Raw genomic sequence first — 25,365 nt, 5'->3', positions numbered from 1 at the left:
CCCTGTGACTTGAACCTATTGGCACCAGTTCTAACCTCTAGAGCTAGACAAGACCCTCATCTTGGCATCTTTCTATGGACACACCACAGTTACCCTATTTCCTAAAATATGGTACCCCAAACCTGACATAATACTCCATACATGGGATGACTACAATGCAACTTTTCAGCTCTTCAGTTAGGGAACTACACATCTATTAGTTTTTTAGGCTGCCCTATTACAAGACTGACAGATGATGAGCTAGAAGTCTACCAAAATACCCATTTTTTTTCATATGAAATGGTTTCTAGTCATTCTGTATTTGCTCTGTTTTTTTTAATCCCATGTACAACCCTTTTTATTATACTTGAATAGAACTGTAAGCTCACTGAATCCATCTATCCCTTTTGAACTTATTTCATTCCTGTTTCCCACAGGGCATTGATAGAGGACCAATAAGAGAGGCTAGATCGTCTTCCTTTACTTATAGTCCCTTCTACCTTCGTTGGGGGACTATTGCAACACTTAAGGTGTGTATCTCACCACTTTATGACCCATTTGAATTTTGTTTAATCTGTTCAACTTTGGTTTTATCTAAAGAAATGCTTGGGAGTCATTAATTCTATTAAAAGTCCACTTCTCACCTTCACCCCCTTTTTCCTTCCCCTCCCACCAATACATTTCTGGTCAGCTCAGCAGGATAAGTTATCTTTAGGTGCAAGACATTTCCTTTTACATTCTACACTCCATTATGAGTAATCATCCTAGATAAGTCACAAAGAAGTACTTTGGTTCATTATCTCTGTTTGCAAGATTTCATTTCTTTAACCTGGAACATCTGGAACTCATCTACATTTCTGGGAGAGTTAAATATAGGTTTCTTCTCCACTGGCATCCTGTGGAGCATCTACTTTGCTGGGTTGTTGGATCAAATGACATATCTGTAAACTTGTGTACAGTGCCTGGTACATAGGAGGCAATATATAAAATCTAGGTATTATTCCTTAAGCTGCTTTTGCCATCAAGTTCCAATGCTTCTTGCTAATTCTCTTTCATGCATGCCTAAAAAAATAATTTCAGAGTTTTTGTTCCATGTGTTCAGGGAGCCAACAGATGATTCTTTAGACTTCTTCACCAAGCTCTGTCATTGAGTTAGGCTACAGTGGCTTGCAGAAATGGCAAGTTCTCTTACTTTGGAAGTCTTTTAATTTCGCACTTATTTTTTTCTTGTTGCATTTCCCCATTTTTAAGTAGTTCTCCTTTCTTTTTTGGGTGCCTACTACTTTTTTTTTAATGTCCCATTTTTTTATTATACACCATCAATTCTCCTTTCAACTTTTTCTTTAAGAGCTCTGATTTTACTCCATAGTTCATCCTCTTATTAGCTGGGAGTTCTTGTTACTGTTCCATTCTTTTTTCTGTCTTAATTGTAGTTATTACAGAATTGCTGTCTTCTAGAGAGCTCTCTTTAACCACCCTTCCACCACACTCCACACTATAGCTTTTCTACATGTTGGGACTTAGAAGGGAGGAGAGTTGCTTATTCTTTTTATACCAGTCCTTTCCTTTTAACAAATAAATACATTTATTCAAATGTGACAAGACAATGCCTCCAACAGCAGATATTTCCATTCCATATCTCCCTAGGGAGAAGATGTGTTTGCCATCAGTTATCTTACACCAGGATTACTTACTGTAGAATTCAACTGACTTTTTAAATTTTCACTTACATCACTGTAGTGATTTCATATATTTTTTCCTGATTCTGTTTATTTCACAATGCATCAATCAGTTCAATTAACCCCATGTTTCTTTCTCATGTCTGATCTGTAATTTAATCTAGTGATTATACTAATCACTAATCTGAGTGGTAATTTCTATTTTATTTACTTAGCCTAACCTTATAGAACAACCTAACCTTGAACAACAAGCCTCTCACCAATGGTTTTTCTACATTTCTGTAGTTTTTATATACTTGTATTTGTAAGCCATGTGTGGTTCTAAGTTAATGTTGGATATCTTATAAAATCTGTTATTTTGAATAAAATGTATCATGTCCTCCTGACTTGACTTAGCCCTTCCTCGTGTGGCATTTAGAGGTAAGGCAGTATCATAACCCATGGATGCCTTTGTAGTGGGAAGGTCCAGGGCACTCTCAGAGGCCCCTTACTTCCCTTGCCACTAGCCCTAGCTCTGCTCTATAACTTTGGGGGTGATGGGGGATAGCTGGCCACTAGTCCCTCTGAACCATGAGCCACATGGGCAGCAAGGTTTGGGTGACATTCCACCCACAAGGTCCCACCTGCTGGCATGCCGCTGAAGATGAGGAGACCTAGAGGTCATACCAAGGTCACACCAGCAGCAACCCTTCCCTGCCCATTCAGGGCAGCTGGTCCTACCACAGAGCCCACTAGGTGGGGTGGACCTTCCCTGGGACACACCGCACCCTGTGGGGTGTTACAACCAACCTGGGTCGATGCAAAAAAGTGAGGCTGCAACTGTGCTTGGGCTGAAGGCCAAAGCCTGCAAAAGTCACTGGTCCATTTTAAACTCATGGTTGCACCAAAATGGGAGCTGCACCTACTGAATCATAAATCCTTGCATCCTAAAGTAGCGAATGGTTGGGGACTAGATTACAGAAGATGGAGCATACAACAACCCAGCAGGTGCCCCTTAGGAAATGGCTCAAGAAGCAAACCAAATGAAATAAAATCTTAATTTATTGGAACTCTTATTTATAATACAGTACAATTTTCCAAAGTCATGGGAAATAACACTTAAATAGCATGTCAATCATATAAAACAGCTAGAACCAAAGCAGAATAAAAATATATACAATATAATACATCAAGGGCTTTCAACAGTTAGCTGGATCTCCTTTAATTAAAAGTTATTGTGATATACAACACAAGTAATTTTCCTAGTTAAAATGAACAATGTCAAAAATTCATCTTACATTTACACAAAACTGATAAAAGCAGTGTTTTGTAAAACACTGCCCATGATTGTAATTGATTTTCCTATAATACAATGCACCCTTCTTAAAAAGAAAAAAGACATCGCACTTGACAATAATGCATGATCCACAACAGCTCTGTTAACAATACCCACATTTGTTTCCCCAGTCAGGATAACAGTACTTTTTTCCGCTCTCTTTTTGGTTCCTTCACCAGGATCTAAAAGCACAATTCCTTATGGGTACAGACATCCTTCCTTGTTAATCAGTTTTAAACAAGTCAAGCTTCAAATGGGAGCACGATCAAAGACAAGCTTCTGACTGAAACAACAAAAGCTGGTGTAGCTCTGCTACCTAAGGTATTAAAAATAAGGGAAAAAATCCATTCCTGTGTCAAGGACATAATTAATAGGCTCTTTTCTGTCATGGTAATAGTTCTTATACATTTATCAGTTGAAAGTACTCAAATGTTCACAAGTGCCTGAGAAAGTTCTTTTTCTCTTAAATGATGGTGCCATTTATTATCTTTACCCACAGATATTACTTGGCAAAGTACTTTCATTAGTCTTTGATACCAGTAAAAACTATGCAGTTTGATAGTTATTTAAAAGATTCCTGTAAAGTTACATACAAAGAGCTTACTTGCATTCATCAATTATCCATTCATCTTTCATAAAGTTCTTATTCTAAGAACAAAAACATAAAAATTTCTTTCTGGTCCCTAACTTTTAAGTATTAATATTTTCAAGTCAATGACAGGAAATACGAGAAAAGAGGTCAGTCACTTTTAGACATTCATTTTCCAGTTATTATATGTGAAAAATTTGTTACAAGTAGCAAAAATAACAACAACAACAAAAAACCCACCCAAATAATTATGGTTTATTTATTTAAAGCAAAAGGCTTAAATTTTAATTCTGAGGCAAATTTGTTCTGTGACTTAATTAAAGTTACTTTATATTTCCTGCTCTCAGCTGTGAAGCTGGTTTTAAAGGTAAATGTCATTCCTTGAAGGCAAGTGTTTATGTTGTTTCAAGATTTATCTTGAAAAGCAAAACAAACCATAATCTTATAAGCTTCTACCAAGTTCTATTAGACAGCAGTCCTTTTAAAATGGCATTCAGGGATTTTTCTGTTATGCGCAAAAAAGGGAAGGCATTATGTATCCAACCATATCCATACAGTGTTACAGCAACTGCATATGGTATTGAAAAAAGGCCATCTTTGATTTTAGAGGGGGAAAAACAAGTTAAAGCATTCTAGTAAATTCAAAGATAGGAAAAAGCAGTCTGAGCATATAACCCTCAATACCCTAACAGGAGAAATAAGGAGCAGTTCAAAGCTTTATTTTGCTTCAAAACCTATCTTTTCTGAGCCTATTAACAGGGTTAAGTGCTTGTCGAACTGAATTATAGAAGTGAAGATGTATATCAACATTAGAATTTTTTTTTAACAGAAAGTGAGCCTTACTGAAGAAGAAAATGACTAGACATGACTATTTGACAGAAGACTATAAAAGCCATCTTCTATACAACATCCTCAAAATCCCTTCACTACCATTCTCCACATTCTAGAATATGGCTATATATTTATTTACTAAGGCATTGAAATAGCAATTCAGTCTCAGTCTATATTTAGGAATCAAGACACTGGGCCCAACTTACTGAACTTACTGTGGGATTCTTGGCCTGAACTTATTACCCTCTCTATCAATTTTAAAAAATGAAGAGCACTATTTCTACTGGATGACAAATGACAAAATGACAAAAGTAAAGATATATCATGATCTTCATGGATTCTGTCTCCCACCTTCTAGGAAGCAAAGCACAGTTTTACTATTTGTTTTGTTATATATTTAAGATGAGAATAATAATGCCCACACTTCTCATCTCTGTATAATCCTTCATTTATCAAAACAACCACTAACCCTGTTTACATCTACAAAAGGGCAGCTTTTTTAAAAAATGTAAAAAACAAAAAAGTGCTTATCTTCATGTTATAGCAATTCATAAATCCCTGGAAAAAGTTTACTTACTGTATGTAGCAAACAAGTTTCTAATAAGTACTAATAGATTAGTCCTTTAATTTTTCAAAAGAAACTTTCAAAAGACGTGTTACTTCGGGTGTCCAGATATCTGAGCTATATGTAACTTCAAAATATCCAATTTTTTTATTTTTACAACATGAAGAATGTATACTGAATAAATACTGAGGAATGTGCTACTTGAAATAATCATGGCTCAACCACTCATAATGTAGGAAAAAAATCCAGGGGCAACAATATGATTTCAAAGGATTATTTTTAAGATATTCTTTAAGATAATCAGATACTTATTTCCTAAAAGAAAAATCTCATATTTTTTAAAGCACATTGACCATTAAACAATTAGCAAAAAGGGACCATGAAACTACACAGACCTGAGAGGTAGTACTTTATCCAATATCTCTGAGTACTAAGAACTAGTCTAACAGAAAGAAGGTAGAAAATTGGCTTAGGTGAAAGATGCAGATTCACTTTAGGCCACTAGAAATTCGAAAATCCCACAAATTCACCCTGGGTTCCTTTACACTGGAAGAAATTTGAGTTGATTCATCTTCATAAAACAAACACTGGACTGCCTTCTTCACTTGGCGAATCAGATAGCTTTGGAAGGGTAAGGTAAGAACACTATTCAAGATTTAATAAGTGATCAGAGACTTCCTTAGCTTTGCTAGCCTTGATTGACTTTTTTGAACATGTTGGGGGAAAAGGAGAGATTAAATAGTAAGGACATAGAAACAAGATATAGTTAAAATACATTAAACTGCAAAAAAATCTTTATGCAAAGAAAAAAAGTTAGGGCTGCAAAATGATTTATGGTGATTGCTGCATTCGTCATTCAATTAAAACACTCATAATGTCAGCACTTATAGAAGCCTGAGGACTAATTCTGTAAACCATCATAAATAAGTAGGGAAAAGTTACAGGGATATACAAGTAATACAAGTCTTCAGGAAAAACAGAAACCACCTTCTGTCAAATCTTTATGCTATGGTAATACATCATATGGACCTATTGTTTAACTGGCCATTCATGGAAGACTACATAAAACAAAAACGAATCCTCACCCAACCACTAGGCAAATGTATACCTATTTTAAAATTCTGAGGATAGCTGATATTAGGCTGTGTATCAAAAACGCAAAATAAGAACTCAACAAAAATGTTTTCAAAAGATGAGGACAGCATTATGTTGGTCACCATTCAGCTCTTATGGTTCATTATCCCCATCCTCTTATACACTGGCCCATAACTGTACATTTCACCTTTAGCCCTTTGATATGTCTCTCCTTCAATTCAAATGAAGAAGAGGGAGGCATCTTCCAACGTTTTCTGACAGCGCACAGTTAACTCACTTGTATCAGAAAAAAAGTGCAGATTAAGATGCAGATTTTACATTTCGGGTACATTTGGCCTCTACAAGTACTGAAATAAGAGGCCTTTGCATACAGTGGTGAGTATGAAGGACAGGAAAAGCCTGGAGCTTCTTTTGGACCTTCTTCTTCTGTTCCCACTTCTCTCTAGCTCACCGCAAAACACGGCCTTCGTCTCAGCAATTGAGACCCAGCCCTGTCCAGTGGTCAGGCACCATTAGGAAATACTTGTCCATTGCTTCACAAAATCTAGTCCTATACAACTCTGGAGAGACTACCGTTGGCATCTTACCTGATTAAAAAGAGAAAGAGGAGGGGAGGGGAAATTAGAGAACTAAACCATTAACTGACAAGCAGGTTATTGGAACAGATAATGTTCTTTCTAATACATAACTTGTCCCAATATACCAGAAAAGCACAGTTCTCTAACTGGCATTTAGGTATTTCTAATGTGTTGCTACATTTTCTGTCATCATGACTTTATTATTCAAGAGAATAACAGTGCGGTTCACTTTATTCTGACCTAAAGTAACCAGTCAACTAAGTTGTATTTTATTAGATGGTATAGTAGACAAATCCACACTGAATTCAGGAAGACTCAAGTTCAAATTCAGGAAGACACACGCTATATGACTCTGGGCCAAGATACATAATTTCTCTTAGCCTCAGTTTCCTCATCTGTAAAATGGGAAAAATAAAAGCACCTGCCTCACAAGTCTGTCATAAGGATAAAATGAAAACATGTATACAGCATTTTATAAACCTTAAAGGCATTGCACAAAAATTCTGGTTATTATTATTACCATCCCTCCCAAATCATACATAAAATCACTTTACATTTCTTGAAAGAGGCATAAATAGGAAGTCTTATTGGAAATCCAAAAGCTAAGCACACACACTGGCCGGGCGGCCTAACCAGACAGAAGTATTCAGTGGCATCTTGTCTACAGGAAGGAGCATTCTCTTGAACTTTCAAGAAGAAGCAATAACAAAAATGGGCATACGTTTAGTAAACCTGGGAATGGGAGGAGTGGGGGCTGAGCCATTCACTTTCATGAATTTTTAGAGATGGGTATAAGGTCTTAGCATTGTGGGAAATAACTGTAACGGTGTGTGGGCACTGTGCTAAGGGCTGAGGAATACCAGTCTCTGACTCGGGGAGTACAGGAAAAGTGACCAAATGAGGACAAAGAAATGTTCAAGCACCTTGGCCTCCTAAAATCCCAGAAGATTTCACCACCATTTCAAGCTTTTTGTCCCATGTAAATGTTCTAATATAATCTGTCAAAAGAAAAAGAGGTAACAATAAAGTGGAATTTAGAAATGCATCAAATTAAAATTGTGAGTTTTCATATTCAACAGTTTTGATGAAAAAATGAAAGACTGAAGGGAAGAAACTTTAGGGGGAAAACTCAACAAGATATTATCACCAGGGTTCAGCAATAATCTATAGTATTTCATTTCAATTTGTATCTTCTTAATAAAAGCAAATTTCATGTATTTACTTACCAATGATTCCAACTACCAGCTCATTACTGGTATCATCTCGTCCCACCAGTAAAGAATAGTCTATAATAAGGTGACTAGAGAGAAAATGGGAGTCGCTATGGATAGAGGCTCTCAGCACAGCTTTGCAATGAGAACGGATGTACAGAGGATTATCTCGAACCATCTTTAAGAGATTTTCATCCAGCAGAACAACATCACAGCTCTCTTTCCCGGTGTCTGTTTTCACATTTCGGTTCCTAAGAGAGCCCTTCAGATCAAAAACCTAATTAAAAAAAGAAGAGTTCTAGTTCACTAACACACTATGAAGTTGATTTTTTAATCATATCTTGTAGCAACTGTCAAGTGATGTCATGAAAAATGTAGGGGGCAGAGATGGGGAGGCTCCTTCGCCAAAGCGTAAAGCGGATCAAAGTAGGAGCAATCAGAGGTGGTGAAGGTGAAGGTTTTTGAGGACTCCTCCTGACCTGGGTTGATTCTCCCCTGCCCCCACCCTCAGTGCTGCTTCTCCTTCTGCCCCTGCACACATCCAAAACCTGCCCACAATGGAGAAAACCAAGATGATCCAGAAGGTCAAACTGGCAGAGCAAGGGGCCAAGCTCTCCAATGAAAAGCACAACCTGCTCTCGGTGGCCTACAAGAACACAGTCGGGGGGTGAAGGTCATCCTGGAGGGTCATTTCTAGTATTGAGCAGAAAACTGACACAACTGACAAGAAGCAGCAGCTGTTCAAGGACTACTGGGAGAAAGCAGAGTGTGAACTAAGATCCATTTGTACCACCGTCCTGGAATTGTTGGATAAGTTTTTAATAGCCAATGCGACTAATCCAGAGAGCAAGATCTTCTGTCTGAAAATGAAGGGAGACTACTTCCAGTACCTTGCAAAAAGTAGCATGTGGCAATGACCAAAAAAAACAACAGATAATTCCCAAGGAGCTCATCAAGAAGCCTTTGATACCAGCAAGAAAGAGATGCAACTTACATATTCCAATTCACCTGGGACTAGCTCTTAACTTTTCTGTATTTTACTCTGAGATCCTTTACAACCCAGAGCTTGCCGGCACATTGGCTAAAATGGCTTTTGATGAGGCTACTACAGAACTTGATATACTGAATGAAGACTCCTACAAAGACAGTACCCTTATCATGCAGTTGCTTAGATTCAACCTAACATTATGGACATCAGGCACGGCAGGAAAAGAATGTGATGCTGCAGAAGGTGCAGAAAATTAAAATTCATACAGGGTGTCATCTCCCTTTCTCTCAAACCTTTTTACACATATCAATTCCTTATAGCTCCACTTGGATTTCCTATAGCAAAGAGAATCCCTCCATGTGTACGGAAATCAATCATTTATAGTCTTTTCACACTGCAGCTTTGGGAAAACTCCATTCCTTGATTTGTGTTTGTCCTGGCCTTCCTGGTATGCGGTTACTGCTGTAGAAAAGTATTAATAGCTTCATTTCCTATAAACATAAGTAACTTCTGAACACTCATGCAGAGGACTAAAGTGTATCTGGTATTTAAAAATCTGAACCAGTTCTGCAAGTGGCTGTGTTTTGTATTACAGTGAAGATATGAAAATACAGTTCAATACAACAAGTGTTTTACATAGCTTCCTTGCCACCTAACCCTCTTCCATATTCCCATCTTACTTTTCAGTGTTTTCCTTTCACCAAACAACTTTCACATGCTCTTATATGTTCCTTTTAAGAAGAAATCTTGGAAGTATTGGGTCAAATGGAAACAAGTTTGGCATTTTAGAGTTAGGGATCAAAAACTGAAATATGCCTACTGTAAAATAAGTTCTGTGATAGCACAAAGTTTTCTTACTCTTCAGTTGCTGCTGTTTCATTTGACAAATTCCCTGTCTCAATAAAAATTCATTCACACTCCTGCCTCTGTAGTTCTGGTGTCCACTTTACTATGTAATAGAAGTAGCATGTAACTACCAGAATACAAATGTTGCTGTTTGGCAAATTAAAGTGCATGTCATTTCTTAATACACTAGACTGGGGGAAACCACTGGAAATACACGAGTCCAGGTCTAACATTTTTAGTACTTTTCCATGCAGATTTGTGCACACATGAGAAGGAGTCACATCTGTTCAGTGACCATTACTTAGAAAGTTTGGATTACTATTGTGTGTTGCTAATCACTGATTGCAGTCCCAAAAGAGCCTTGTGAAAATGCTATGCTCTATGTAACAGCAAAGTAACATAATCATAGATCTAGTCCCATCCATCCCCTAAAAGAAGTCATTCAGTAAGTCAGAGAAACATATCCATATATTTAGCACTAAGCAACTGTGCAGACACCTAAAACATGTGATCAATTTACTGGCATGAATTATATTATTACATTGTAGCAATCCTACCATATTACTATAATTTCCTCAGGGGTTCAGCAGGTCAAAAATTTCTCTATCAAACTGTCATAAAGAACTATTGAGAGTGAAACTGACCAGCAGTCTTGTTAGTGGACCACTCTTCACATAAAAAGTTGATTATAACTTACTACATTTAGGTATCTGCAGAAAGGTACAAAATAGGTTGTTCTATATGATCCAGAATACCTCACCTGGGCCATCTTTCTTCCATAGAAGAGATTTTCCATGACCAAGAGATCCAGTTTCTTCTCAGTGTTATTCTGAGAGTTCTTATAACCAATTCGGTAAACCCCAAGAATTTTAGCCAATGCTGTGGGTCTCTAATCAAGACAGAATCATTCAAAGACAACATGTGAAAATTATAAGAGTATATGTATAGTATCTTAATAGCACCTGAAATATGCTCAACTGTTACTGACAAGTTGGACAGCTTGATAATTGCATTATGTGAACTACATATTTGAATTACTGTAACAACAATAAAACAGTAGGTTCTTTCTATACAGCAATTTTAACCAGTTTGAATACTTTGATAGATTTCTCAAGGCATGAATGATGTTTTTAAAAAAGATAACAGATAGATAGTCCAAGTGCTTCATTAGTACTTCAACAATGATAAAACATCCTATATAATAAGGCCTCCAGCACATTAAGGATATAAGGAAGAACATGGAATCACAAAGGATGAGAAAGCATGGCTCAGTTTCAATCTGCACTGATGGAGGGAATACCCATATCAATGAGATCAAAGATTCAAATACTTAATAAGAAAGAGCTGTTGATGTTTTATATAATTTTTGAGCGTTTACAACATTTTCTTTTGTAAAACACTGTGAATGAGTGAAACTTATTTATTAAGCACTTGTTACACACCAAGCACTACTCAGGAGATACAAACACAAAAAGCAAAATCATGCCTGTTCCCAAAATCATACATTCTAGGAGGTGGAATCTAGGTCTAGGAGAGTAGACTGCTACACCCCAAGGAAGCAGGGAAGATGACAAGATGGTGGCCAGGGTGGCCTGAAATCAGGACTACCTCATTTGATCCTCATAACCACCCTCTGAAGAAAAGTGCAGAAAAATTATTACTCCCATTTTACAGGTGAGAACTCAAAGCCCAGAGGTAAAGGGCTCTATCCTGTGTCACGCTATTAGTGGTGAAGCCAGGATCTGAACACAACAAGTCCAAGGACAAAATTCAGATCTTTCCATTCCAAGTACATGATATCCAGAGCTGTCTCTTCTGGAAATCTGTCCCTTTTAATTCAAGGTTCAAGACACTGGGGGAGAGGGGGAAGTATAGAGAAATTCAGTACATATAAAAGAAGTCCATTTTGTTCCTACCTTCTGTTGTACAGCATTAGTAATATAAGTGAAGTAGTGCGGCGCAAAGTCAAGGAAAGACTGGACCTCCAGGCGCGGCATCTGCTTCAAAATGAATCTGTCATCTGAAAAGTTTCAATTTCATATGTTCACAAAATCTCTCTCTCACTGGGGGGTGGTGTGTGTGTGTGCACGTGTGCATGTGCGCATGTGCATGTGCATGTGTGCGCACGTGTCTCCATCAAAAGAAAGTCAGATACTAGATGATGGCTCTTTGAACCCAGCAACTTGGAACCATCTTAAGCATGAAGAAGGTTGTGACCCAGAGGTAAGAGGAGTCTCATCCTGATGAAATCATGGATCCTATGTGAACATATAAGACTGTGTGCGAACACATGCAATACCTACATTTATCTATAACTTTCCTGTACTTCAGAAAATAAACACACTAGGTAATCTAATTAGGTAAATAATTCGAGGTGTTCTCTAAAACGGTTTGCTGTGAATTTATCTCTGTATAGACAGTGCTTAAATCTTAAAGGTACTTAACCACTTCAAAAATGCAGAATATGTCTACTTTCATTATGTCAGCTGTCTAATCTGAACAATGTATAAATGTTTACATGAATATCCATGTATCATATTGTTCTATGGCAAAAAAATGAGATAACTGAAGCAAACATATATGTAATTCTTCCCCTTCATATTTCATAACTGTAAGATATAAAAACACATACATTTATGCACGTTCTCCCCTAAAACCTTCAAAAGCTTTCCTATTAAGCTGAAAGGCACTATCTTCCCCTCACCCAGATTCATATATGCAGTGATATCTGTTTCTCCCCATCCCTTTGCTCCTATAGTCAATCAGATGCCAGGACTCTTCCATTCTACCTACCCAACATCTCTCATTTCTCTCTCTTGTGCACTCACAAAACCATTAACTTAGTCCAGTCCCTCATCACCATTTCCCTTTCTATTTACAAGAGTAAATTTCTAAGTGGTATTTCTAGCACCCACATATTCTCTCTACAAGTAATCCTTCACACATTTGCCAAAATAATCTTTCTAAAACCCAGATGTGAATATGATTCAAAACCCTACTCAAAAACCTTCAGTGATTCCCCACTACCTTTGGATAAAATACAAACTTCTCCTTCTAGTACTCAGGAGCCACCACAATCTTGCTCCCAACTACTTTTGCAGATTTATTCCATGTTACTCCCCTTCCTGAAGTCTACATTCTAAACAAATTGGACTGCCTAGATATTTCCCAAACTCAACATTCCATTGCTCAACTCCATGCATTTACACAAGCTATTCTCCACGCCCAAAATGCATTTCTCCTCATGTCAACCTCTCAGACTCAGAATCTTCCTTCCAGGCTCAGTTCAGATGCTCCTCCCTTCTCTGCAGATACCCTGGTCCTTCTCCATTTGTTAGTTCTCTCTCTCCTCAAACTACCTTATACTTGCTTGTCTTTCTATATGTTGTGTTCCCCAGTAAAATCTAAGCTCCATGAGGGAAGAATCTGCTTCCTTTTTGTCTTTGTATATCCAGGGCTGGTAGATGCTTAATTGTCACAGAACTGAATATAAACAAAAAATATACGTATACAAAGGGAGAGAGCCCTATGCACAGATAGTTCTGTGTTTACACATAGACACATCTACCCCTGAGAGATCTATAGCTATGACAAGATATTTCATGGTTACACATATATCACATTTAACAAAATACTAAATAATTCATTCGCTTTAATTACTCAATGGTTATTATCAAAAACAATTATAAGGCTAGAAAGAATATTAAAAGGATATATAAAAACCTCCATTTAGCAAAGAGGCCATGTCTTAGTGGACAAAAAGCTGACCTCAGAGTCAGGCAAACCTGACTTGGAGGCCCTCCCCTGCCAGGTGAAGACTGTGTAAGCCTAAGCAAATCACTTCATCTCTCAGTGCCCTGGGCAACTATCTAAGACTAAAGTTACAGAGAAGGTACCAACCTACATTGGTAGAGGAAATTCTTCACATGTACTGATAAAATCACATGTGAGGGGAAAAAAAATTTTTGACCTAAAACCACACCCATTTTCTCTTTAGGCAGATGATAACCTATCCTTTTCTTTCTTTAAAGAAATATAGCCTTCTCTACCAATCAATTATAGAAACTAATGACCTACAACATCATCACAATAGAAATTCTTACTAATCTAAATTAGTCTTTTGAGAGCTTAAGTCCTTTTCAAAACACCTAGTTTTCAGGTAGAGATGAAAAATCTTTAATATGCCATCTGTCTACCTTTCATCATCTCCAAGTTAAATATGCTTAATTTCTTTTAGCTTTTCTTCATTAATTTACTCCACAGTTCTCTTCTGAAATGCTCAGTTATTCCATTTACATTTTAGTTTGTGGAACCCAGAATCAGACATTCATATTTAACCATAGCTTATTCAATCCATTAAATCCCAAAAAATACATATTCTTTGCTATATCATATATACATCTTCAAGCACAAAAAGAAAAACAAAGTTTTTTTTTTCTGAAAAATTAAACTATCGTATCATATACCTCAAAACTAGTGTGATACCTAAGCCACAAGATCAAAGGATTTAGAGAAATAACTTTAGCGATATTATAATCAAAAAGTCCTAGTGAAAATAAGTGAATTGTCCAAGATCACACAGGCAGGGTAGAAATGAGCAGAGTCAGGATTCAAACTCAGATCCTCCAATTCCCAAACCTAATTTCCACTAAATCAAAGTTTTCTCCTACTCATACACTTTAAAAAAAAAAAAAAAAGATAAACACTATCTGTCTAGTAAATGGCTAACTTACCTTCAGTCACATAAAATGCAGCTCCTGATTTTCCGCCCCTGGCTTGCCAGGGCAAAGAATGAGAAAGAGAACGGATAAAATCCTCTTCACTGCTACCTAAGATTACTTCACGCATCTTGTGAAATTCTCCAGCATAATAGAGTCGGCAGTAGAACTTGGCATTAGCATCAGAAAACTCTATGAACAAACACAAAGGAAGAAAGAAAACTTTATAGTCAGAAATAAGACATTTGCCTTCAAAAAACCCATCCAATTCATTCCTTCCATAGCCCTATGTAAAATGACATTTTTAGTATAAGATTATCCTTCTAGAGCATTACCATAGTTCTGTGAAGGATATGTTCAGAAAAGATAAACATTTTATTAACTATAAGTCACACATTTTCATATAAAAAAAAAGTAGAGTCAAGAACCCATTCTTTTTATAGTGGTTCTTGGATCTGGCTTTAAAATCATATACACTATATAATTTAAAATTATTCTCATCACTCTATATGAAATCATCCAGACCCCTAATGAATTAAGGCAAAAAAGATTCTAAATTTCAATTACTGATATGAAATCTAGATATGAATTGCACTATAGATGATGTTCCTATTTAAATATAAAGCTACCTTTTTAAAAAGTTTTATGACAGCATGCACAGACTTAGATACCTATTTTTATCACCATAGGGTAAAACAACTAACAGTTATTGTTTGTTTTGAAGTCAGAAGCCCTGGAAGCAATAATAATGTGTAAACACTACAATCCCTTTCCTCAAAATTATCCTAAATGACTCTATACTTACGAAGCTCCACATGAGGATTTGCAAGTTGTTTTTTTTGGGTCTCTCCTCCATCTATTTCATCTAAAAAAATTATTTCAGGAACAGATAAAGCAATTTTCATACTAGATGCCAATTAATTTTCAAAATTATCAATAAACGCCACAACATAATATGGTTCTCATCCTTAGAAAGAACTTACTTTCCTTAGCTTGTATTTAAACAAACAAATCAACTGTAATTATCTAAGCTCAATTTAATTTCAAGCAAAAAATGCAAATTCTACCCAACTTGTAGTAAACTGGAGGTCAATCTTTCTCTTAAGATTGCCCTGCAGAATATATTATCTTAAGTAAAAGAAAAAATTTTTAAAATTCATTTCATCTCCCATGTATGAAATGCTCTCATGACTTACCTCCCCACATTCTGAAATCTCTAACTCTCCCCAAGGCTTAGCTTATGACACCTCCCAACATATGTATCTTTCCTGATACTCCCTGTCGTAACTGTTCTCCCCAGCCTCCAATAAAATTATTCTGCCTGGGATTGTTCATCTCTTCCTGTAGTCCTTCCCCACAGTGAAACATTAAATCTTTGGGGTAGGGACTGTTTTATTGTTATATCTCTTAACCCTACTACAATGCCTGGCACACAGTAGGCACTTAATAAATGCTTACTGAACTAAACTGTTTACAAACATTGTTAATCATTTTTAAAAATCCAATTAATAAAAAAAAAACATTATTTTTGTATTTTCGACATTTCATAATTTACCTTTCAAAAGACAGACCAATGCTTGAAGGACAATATTTATGACTTTATATGCCATAATCAACCTATAACATGATACCTGAACAGTCCATTTACATTTAGTTTAAAAAAAAGGCAACAAAATTATTCTTAAGGGATTTTTAGACCAGTTATTTGTACTCTAGTCCTATATATACACACACAGGTGTGTGTATAAATATATATATACATCTATATATATTCAATAGTTAATGCTAAAAAAAAAAATCAAAATGAGAAAAATATTCTCAAATCCTAAAGTAAAAGAAGTATGAGAAGAGAAGTGTGAATTTCACTGAGTAAACAACATGACTTCAAAGATTCTGGCAAAGCTCAGCTTTCCAGGTACATTATAAATTCAAAGTCCTACCAAGAGCACATACTGCCCATCCTACAAGTAACATAAAATAACTAAACTGAAAAACATTTAAGTTTAAAATAAATTACACTTTACCACTTTGAACACACCTTGAGGTTCTATTCCTTGGTTCTCTGTCCCTTCTTTGCCCATCTGCCCAACCTGGTAGTAAGCACTATCTGCACCACGTAGAGTCTCCTTCTTTTGGGAAGACAGATCAGGGCTCTTCCCTCCTGTGCCACGGAAGAAAGACAACACTCCCGAAGCCTTTTTGGCTAAAAACAAAATAAAGGGATTATTATTTTCCAAATAGCCTTATCAGCTGTACTTGAATTTCAAATATTTGAATTAATTCCTTGGATGGCAGGAAGCATTAAACAAAGAAGGAAGTCTGAGTTTTACTGAAACTCTCAACTTCATGTTTTATGGTTTCTTGTGAGACACCCCATTGCCCTGCTCGGTCAGTCAGCTGTCTCCCAGGTAAGCTCTTCTCATTGGTTAGAGCAGGCCTGCATGCCAAAGGATTTAGGGCAGCCCACAAAAAATGTAGAGGAAAACATCGCCTACATTATTTGTAGGTGGGCCACCCAGGTTATGCAAGCCTGGGTTAGAGGCATAGAAGAGGAGAAGCTACCGTAGGCCACAAGATCGATCATGTGCTGTTGGCAGCAATTCCTGAGGATCAACACAGAGACTGTCAAAGAAAACAACACTACTTTACATCAGCCAGTCAGCATATTAAGCTTAAAGCCAGAATTATAATAATAAAATTGACAAAACAAGTAAGAATACCAAGGGAATTTACAGTTAATCAATCTTAATAATATCTGTAGTCTTTTATACAATCTTTTCTTTCTGGAGGATGATAAAAACCAAGTTTTGCTTCTGTGTTTAGGGTTTGGAAATGGGGCATGAATACAACTGGGCCTCATTTTTACTCTAGCATTAACTGTGGCTGGTTTTGAGCTTCATGATGTGCTCGATGTTAACAATGGGCAATCTCCTATCATTTAGTCTTAATAAACTCCACAGGAATTGCATATTTTACGAAGAGCTTGTGGTTGTACAAGAAAAAAGGCAATTATCTGCTAATAGTATGACAACAAAATAGTCCTCAGGAATGAGAAGTTGTTTAAAATTCCACAGTTTTAGGAGACTAAGGCAGCACTGCATTACTAAGCTTCGAAACCACTTTTCAAAAAAGTAAGGTGTAAGACAGACAAATCAGAGGAATCTATATGGTTTATATAAATCAATAAGCCTCTATTTAGCACCTACTAGGCACTGTGCCAGGAATACAAAACAAAATGACCCCAGAATGCAATGTGTGCACATGCAAGTTTATGTGGAATAAACACATAATAAATACAACACCTTGGGGAGAGAGAGCACTAGCATTTGAGGGAGATGAGGAAGGACTTCAGATAGTAGCCAGTACTTGAACTGAGTCTTGAAGGAACGTTGAGCAGAGACAGAAGACAATATCATATGTGAGAAAAACCAAGGTCAGTTTGGCAAGATGAAGGATAAACCCAAGGATGAGAATCTGGATAAGTAGTGAGAAGAATGACAGTGCAGTTACTCTCTCAGGTAGGGAAGTTTGGAATAGGAAGGTTTGGAGAATGATGGGCAGAGTTCTGTTTTGGACAGATTGAACAGACTGTTCTCATCAGAGGGAGGTGTCCAACAGGCAGCTGGTGACGGGTGACTGGAGGTTAGGAGGCCAAGAAAGATATGTAGACCCGCCAGTCATCTTCATAAACAAATAATGGACCTATGGGAGTCGATGTGGTCAATAAATAAGTGTAAAGGGAAAAGAGGAGAGGGACCAAGGCAGAGAGTCGGGGTACAATAAGAATTCAGTAGGCATGACATAGACGACAAGCCAGACAAAGCAGACTGAAGAAATAATTAGATGAGTAGAAGGAAAAACAGGAAAGAATAGTGTCACAAAAACAGAGAAGTGAGAATAACCAGGACAGGCTGGCATGAAATGCAGCAGAAAGGTAAAGAATGATTAAGAATAAGAAAAAAGCCTCAGATTTGAAAGTCATCAATAACTTTGGGAAAAAATGATTCCAATTAAGCTATGAGATTGGGGAAGCCAGAATTCAAAGGCTTGAGAAGGGAATAAAGGTGAGGAGATAGAAGCAAAACATTTCTAGGTTAAGAAAGGATTAAGCAACCTGGACAACAGGTTGAGAGCCTAGTAGGGTTAGTGAAGGCTATGAAAGACAAGGAAACTTGTATATATATGTTTGTAGGTAGCAGGGAAGGATGATGGGGGGAGGGGGGAAGGTGACTGAGATGGCACCCTGCTGGAGAAAATGGGAATGGATGGGATACAGAATACATGAAGAGATGTTGGCTTTGGCTAGAAGGATGGCCTCATTATCAGAAACTGGAGTAAAGGAAAGAGCAGAAGATTGAGATCAAGGAGTTTTATGATATGGAGAAGAGAAAGTTCAGGGAAAACAGCCTCTATTTTCTCAGGTTCATGATAGTTATGATGTTAATGGGATTTATGTTAATGGCAATTAAAGATCTAGCCATTAACAGGCCTCAGGTAGAGCCCATGAAGGAGAGCTTGATTGGAAAGGCTTTTTTTTTTATAGGAAGGTCCATATTTTTTATTAATTGCTTGCTAATTGTTAATGAGGCACTGGGTCAGGAGGATCATGATGCCCTCAGCTCTGAAAAGTGTATATATACTCTGAGGTGAGGTTTTGCTTTGGGTTCATCCAATGGAAGAGCGTTCAAGTGATTTGGTCAGATAAGTCTCTGGGTTACTATTAGTTAAGGAACACCCTACACCCCACTTTGAAAACCCAGATGCTGGTACTTCTCTCTCGGGTAACTATGTATGGATGTAATGGTCAGACTGGATCTGTCTGTTGATGTGTGATGTATGTGTATTGCTTACAGTCAGACATTAGAAGCCCTGTCTGTCAGTCTTTATTTCCTCTGCTTGCATTTTCTTTGTTGGTGAATGTAATTAAAGTACATTGTTCACCCCTCAAAAGTTGCTTTCCTTTAAGAAAAGCAGATTCAAGGTCACTCTGGATATGCCAGGGTACTTGCAGTTACAACAGTTTAGATCCTTTAGTAGAGATTGTACATTGAAAGCTCCATAGTAGTAAAGGAGTATCCTTTTGAATAGCACCTGGCCAAGGGTAGGTGCTTGAAGTTGTTACTCAACTGACTACTTACATTAATAAGACTAAAGACTTAGAGCTGGCAGGGATATGTGTCTAAATCAACCCCTTCACACTACAAAACATGAAGAGAGAGAGGTTAATCTAGTAACTTTCTGCTACCCTAGGCTACAATGCATAATTTATAATGTATGGACAATGGTAAAGCATGCTAAAAAGAGACTACAGAAAAATTTCAAAGCTAAAAACCCAAAGAAGTAAATGCTTCTGAGGGTCATTTCTTATATGATTGCTTTTCCTTTTTCACTAACACCTATAAACACATCTCACTGCAGTTGGAATAACAAACTAAGCCAACTATTGGGGCTAACAAACATTGAAGCTGTATAGTCTTACGTGGCTGAGGTTCGGCTTCTGCTGGTCTACTTGTTGGTCCCCCTGCAATCTCAGGTAATCTGACAGGGCTGCTACTCTTGGGTCTGCTGTCCAAAGTACTGAAATGTCGAATAGAAATGTTTTATACATTGATTTATACAATTAATTCATACCTTATAAAACAGAAAAAATAGAAAAAAAGGCCTTTTTATTGACAAAAAGGGAAAATAAGATGAAATTAACTAGTAAGAAGTTTGCTCCTAGGAATCTCTTTTGATTTTTATCTCAGAATCACGAACTTTTTTCTTGGTTAAGGTTTTAGTTGTAACCATGAAAACCCTATTTGGATACTTCAATCTGGTATGACAATGGCCCAGGATTGCTAAAGGAATTCTGGTATATAAAAAGTTATGGCATGTTCTACCAACCTAGAAATAGTATGAAAACTGACTGTATTTGATGTCCAAGGACCAGCCAAGGCAAATTTGGAACATGATACCTCCATAAGGTGGGCCACAGGTGATAACTTATTGTGGACACAAAACCATCATCTTGTAAGGCAGGCAGGTCTTGGATAAACTTGAAGTGAGACAAAATATTAAAAAGAATATGTTCTGGACTCTAATGAGGCAGTGATTTTTCAGGATTGGGAAGGAAACAAAGTGATAAACAAGCAGACATTAAATTTTTTTAAATTATACTGCTGAAGACACAAAATCTAGAATTCAGTTAAAATTTTATCTCAAACAGTTTCAGCGACTGGATTATGTTCCTCATATTCTTCCTAAATGAACAGAGTTCATTCAGAGATTCTTGAGTTAATGAAAAACAAAATCTTTCACCTCAGCTAGCTAAACTATATTAGGTAAACCTAATTTAGTAAAATCAATGATTAGGTATGTTTAACCTTGGAAGACTTAAAAAAGAAATTCTCAGTTTATGGGGAAAAAAATTAAGCTTGCCTTTTAGTAACCTTATCATAGAAATCACTGATGTCCTACTTTAAAATATAATGCTAATATTTAAAGTGAAATGAAATATTTTACTTCTCGAATCAATTTCAATTACACTGACAATATCAAGTCTCTCAGTGTTTCAGAAGATAACCCTATTAAAACAGAACCAAAAAAATCTAGTTCCCAAAACATTCCTCAAATTCTTTCAGAAAAGATATCTTCTTTTTTTTTTTGTTTCATTTTACAAAGCTGGGCAGTAGCATAACAACTAATTTAATAAGTGCCTTATTTTTGAATGAAAAAGAAAAATGAGAGTTTCAAAATCCTACAGAATTTGAATAATTATACAGTCACTGGTCAAATTCCACTACCCCACTCCAAAAGACTGTTCAGAATCATTTGTTAGACTTGAATTATTTTTTCAAATAATACTCAAAATAAGTGAGCCATCTTCTATAACCTAGAAATTTTTATCATATAAATGCTTTGCTATAAACAAAAAAATTTACTTTTAGAAAAAAATTTACAAGAATTTCAATTTATAAAATACTCTGTGAAGTTTCACAAACCTGCTTGCTTGCAGCACTTCCTCAGTAGTATTCCGCAGAGACACTTTGGATAATTCATCTAAGGCATTTTTGTACTCCTTACAACTAAAAGTAGAAAGGTTGAACAACATTTAGAATCACAGAACACAGAATGTTAGAGCTAGAAGGTTCCTCAAAGATCATCTAATGCAATCTCTTTATTAATTTCATAACTTGGTTCTCCACTTTAAGCAAACCTAAAAGTTTTCAGGGAACCATAACAATAAAGAAAATCCACCACTGTTAAAGAAATTCTGGTAATTAATCAAAAGTTCATCCAGGCTGCCTAAGGAAATCTAAGCTTGAGGAAAAGGTAAGTCTTCATATAACTGTCCATAATTCCCTCTACCTCCATAAGAATATTTGATGATTACAAATGTGCAGCCATTAACCTTGAAGTGATATTTGCCTGATACTTCTATATTCATACAGGAAGAAACATATTTAAGATGAAATTAATTTTTAAGAAATTAAAAAGTTGTTTTAAAGTAATATCTAAACTAGGGAAACTGCTCCTTTGCAAATCCAATGGATATTATTTGCTCAGCTAAATGTTTTTTAGATTTCTCATCTATTATTGTTTTATGACTCATCAATGCTTGTGAGAAGCAATATCAATTTCTAAAAGCAAAAAAGCAAATGGCTGCACACTGAAATAGAATTTAAAATTAAAAAAAAAATTTAGATTCAGCCATAGCAATATTTAATATTAACAATTGGAAAATAAACATTCAGATCTCATTTTAGACATAATAAGCAAACGAAAAACAAAAGAAATCTCAAATGCACTGAAAATTACTAATCTTTTTAAAAGGAAAACACACCATGAGCTACTTACAGCTCATGGGACATACCATGGAACAAAATATATTCTCTAGGCCAGAAAACTCAACCTGCTCAGTGAAACTGCTAGGAAACCACAGCATGGGAGAAACTGATAAACAATTGTTGTACAGCATATTATAATTCTAAGACAAATGTTTTGAAATGTCTCATTATCAGAGGGCACTTATGGAATAAGGTGATAAGAAAATGGGAAAATACAAAGTACAAGAAGGATGATGCTCTTTAATTAGCTTGTTTAGTCATTATTAGGTTAAAAAATTACTTTGGACTCCACACCTAAAAGAGAAATAGCTATGGTCATACTACCTTTAAAAAGATATTTCAATCACATGAATACATACTAAAAAGCTTAATTTTACTTAAAACTAATGATTTTGCTTCTAGACTTATAAAAGCAGAGGCTCTTAACTATTTTGGTGTCATGGACCCCTTCTAAAAATATTTTAAATGAATAAGATAAAATACATAGAATTATAAATAGAGCAAAATCTATTGAAATATAGTCACCAAAATATTTTTAAACATAAGTTCCCAGACTTCAAGAACTACTGCTTTAAACATAAGCAAAGGATCTCAAAGATAATATCCAAAAACTCAAATACCTGAGAGCAAAAGCAATAATGGAGCTGGGTTCCTTCTCACAGACTGCAATGGGTACACGTTCATGCTCATACATTAAGTAGTGTTTATCTGGGTCACTAAGCAGAAAAAAATGTAGCAAAAATCATGGAGGAACAATGATAAAGGTATAGTTTTGCATGAACAACAAAGAAATATTCAACCACATAAATAAGATAATTGTGATCTTATTTTAAAACAATAAAAATAAAAATTGTTAAGAGAACTTATAAGTAACTATAACTTACCTAAACATTGCTAACTACAAATGCAAACTTTATAGTCAGATACTGCAAATTCAAGACTAATAATTTAACTTTTTTAAATGACAAGAAAGGCATGGATCTCCAATCAGGAGGTTCTAAAACAGTCATCTCACCAACAAAACTAAAGCTCTTTGATACATGCCTTTGGCTGTTTTTATCAATGAGGATGGGCAATAAAGAACATGTTCCTAAAACAATTTGTCTTGTGGTAAACTTGAAAGAGGGCTTACATCAAAAAGTTAAGATATAATACACCCAAAACAATACAACATATCTACTATGAAAAAGTCAGAAAGCACAGGACACAGTAAGTATTCAGAAACTGAAGGATGAGATGATTCAATTTAAGTCAAAATTGTGTTACTCAAAAAAAATAAATAAATAAAAGCAAAACATCCTACAAAAATGTCACTGAATTCTCTAGCAGAAAAAAATTTTCTTGTAATATACAACGTAGAAAAACAATATTAATAGGCATCTCTTTTTAGTTGCATATGTACGTGGTACTGAGATCAATGTTAGATTCCCATATAGGTCAATCAGTTTCACACAGACAAAACAGTCAACACTAAACTCCTAATCTAGGTCCCAAAACGTACAAAGAAGGAGACTAGGTAAAAATACAAATGGCTTAGGGAAAACAAGCACCCCTTTAAAGAGCACAAAGTCTTTCAAGAAATGGTATCAGTAGCCTCATATTCATATATTAAGTACAAAAATTAAGTACATATGAAAACACCTAGGTAGTCAGCATGGTAAGCAACTGTATCTTCAATGAAGGCTATATAGTACAGGGGAAAGAGTTCAGCCTTGGAGTCCGGAATCTTGGGTTCAAGTTCATTCTCTGATACCTACCTACTATGTGACCCAGACAATCACTTAACCTCTTACTGCCCGAGGTAATTCTCTAAGACTCTTAGCTGCTGAGCAGTTGCAGGAAGTTTTTTCACCAGGAGGAATTCCTATACCAATGAACTCCTAAGTCAGGACCAACCCTATGTTGCCTCCAACCTCAAAAACTGTACTAATACTTAAAAACACCTTATGATTTGCCATTATTTTTGCAGTTCTTAAAATACAATTACCCAAAGTGAAAATACATATCTCAGTTCCTTAAGCTAAGAAGAATTATATTTTTTTCTTTAGTATCCCTAGGGCCACTAGCAGGGGCTTGGTGACTGTTGATGACTGATTGGTTGGTTAAGTGGAAGGAGTTAAACATTCCTGTTTTCTGTATCTAAGTGATAATTCACACCAAAAATCAAATTTCAATTTGTACATACATTTCATCACAAAATTCTATACCTGTAGAAACATATACATTCAATGCCCAACCTCACCAAATCTTAAGAGAAAATATACATATATTTACATAGTAACATAGCATTTTGTGTAAAAAGGTAGCAAATATCAAAACCTCTTATCTTTTCAGTTCATTCTTTTTCAGCACCAATAATTCAAAGTAATGAGCAGTCACAAAGTGTACCAACCCAATTTGTCAATTCCTATATGATATATAAATAATGAAACTATCTCATAGAAGCAAGTCCTCTCATCATAAACTAATAAAATCAGTCAGATCTATGTCAATTTATATTAAATGTAATACATAAGAGAGTATTACTTCTGATAAAAGAAATAGGAATATTTAAATTAAAACAAATCATATAATAATCAAACAAACCAATAACACAATGAACATGCATTAGACTAATACTCACAAAGGAAAGGGGATAGGATTATAGCTATTTCCTGGAAGCAAATTTGCAAATATAGCCTTCATTGTTGATTTTTCTTTCACTTGGCTGTCAGTAGATCCCAATAAATGTCCATCAAATACATCTGGAATGAAGAAGAATACTTTGTATATATCCAATATTCTAAAACCACAGTACAAAATGTATAGTCCCAATCTTGGATGTCTTCCTACAGTATTTATCTTCTATGTTGTACATATAAATAAAGTTGAATGGTATAGCTTTAAATAATTATTCCATTATTTGGGAAAGAAAAAGAAGGTTACGGTATACCATGCAGAATTATTTAACTACCTTCTGAGCCACTAGTTGTATCTGCTTCAGAAGGCCCTCCCATCAGCTGGTCAGACAGGACTTCAGGAGGAGTAGGTAGCTGGAGATGCGTGGAGCTGATGGAACTCTGACTTGACAAAGCTGTTAAGAATCGATCCTCTGAAGAAAAGTGAAAACACATTTTGACAACCATCTGCATTTTTATTATTA

The 25,365-nt window shown here is 35.9% G+C and overlaps 1 protein-coding gene and 1 pseudogene across 7 annotated transcripts in view; one reads left to right on the top strand and one right to left on the bottom strand.

The window, feature by feature from the left end:
• The window catches only part of PIKFYVE (phosphoinositide kinase, FYVE-type zinc finger containing), a 118,556-nt gene that overhangs the window by 6,339 nt on the left and 86,852 nt on the right, over positions 1–25,365 (bottom strand). For 6 of the 7 annotated variants that reach the window (XM_072617426.1, XM_072617429.1, XM_072617427.1 and 3 more), the window contains 13 exons: positions 25,177–25,314; positions 24,847–24,967; positions 22,844–22,939; positions 21,378–21,461; positions 19,874–19,971; positions 16,433–16,597; positions 15,200–15,259; positions 14,410–14,586; positions 11,593–11,696; positions 10,437–10,565; positions 7,858–8,119; positions 7,555–7,629; positions 2,682–6,640 (listed from right to left, as the gene is read on the bottom strand). In XM_072617426.1, the coding sequence (XP_072473527.1) occupies positions 6,525–6,640; positions 7,555–7,629; positions 7,858–8,119; positions 10,437–10,565; positions 11,593–11,696; positions 14,410–14,586; positions 15,200–15,259; positions 16,433–16,597; positions 19,874–19,971; positions 21,378–21,461; positions 22,844–22,939; positions 24,847–24,967; positions 25,177–25,314 (1,625 nt within the window). In that variant the 3' untranslated portion in view covers positions 2,682–6,524. Of the gene's footprint in view, positions 1–2,681; positions 6,641–7,554; positions 7,630–7,857; positions 8,120–10,436; positions 10,566–11,592; positions 11,697–14,409; positions 14,587–15,199; positions 15,260–16,432; positions 16,598–19,873; positions 19,972–21,377; positions 21,462–22,843; positions 22,940–24,846; positions 24,968–25,176; positions 25,315–25,365 lie in introns of those variants that run through there. The other variant, XM_072617428.1, reaches the window with a different exon arrangement.
• On the top strand, positions 8,400–9,104 carry LOC140510887 (14-3-3 protein theta pseudogene; annotated as a pseudogene).

This window comes from Notamacropus eugenii, chromosome 6, assembly GCF_028372415.1.
Source record: "Notamacropus eugenii isolate mMacEug1 chromosome 6, mMacEug1.pri_v2, whole genome shotgun sequence".
Lineage (NCBI taxonomy): Eukaryota > Metazoa > Chordata > Mammalia > Diprotodontia > Macropodidae > Notamacropus > Notamacropus eugenii.
This window is presented reverse-complemented; position numbering and strand designations above follow the sequence as displayed.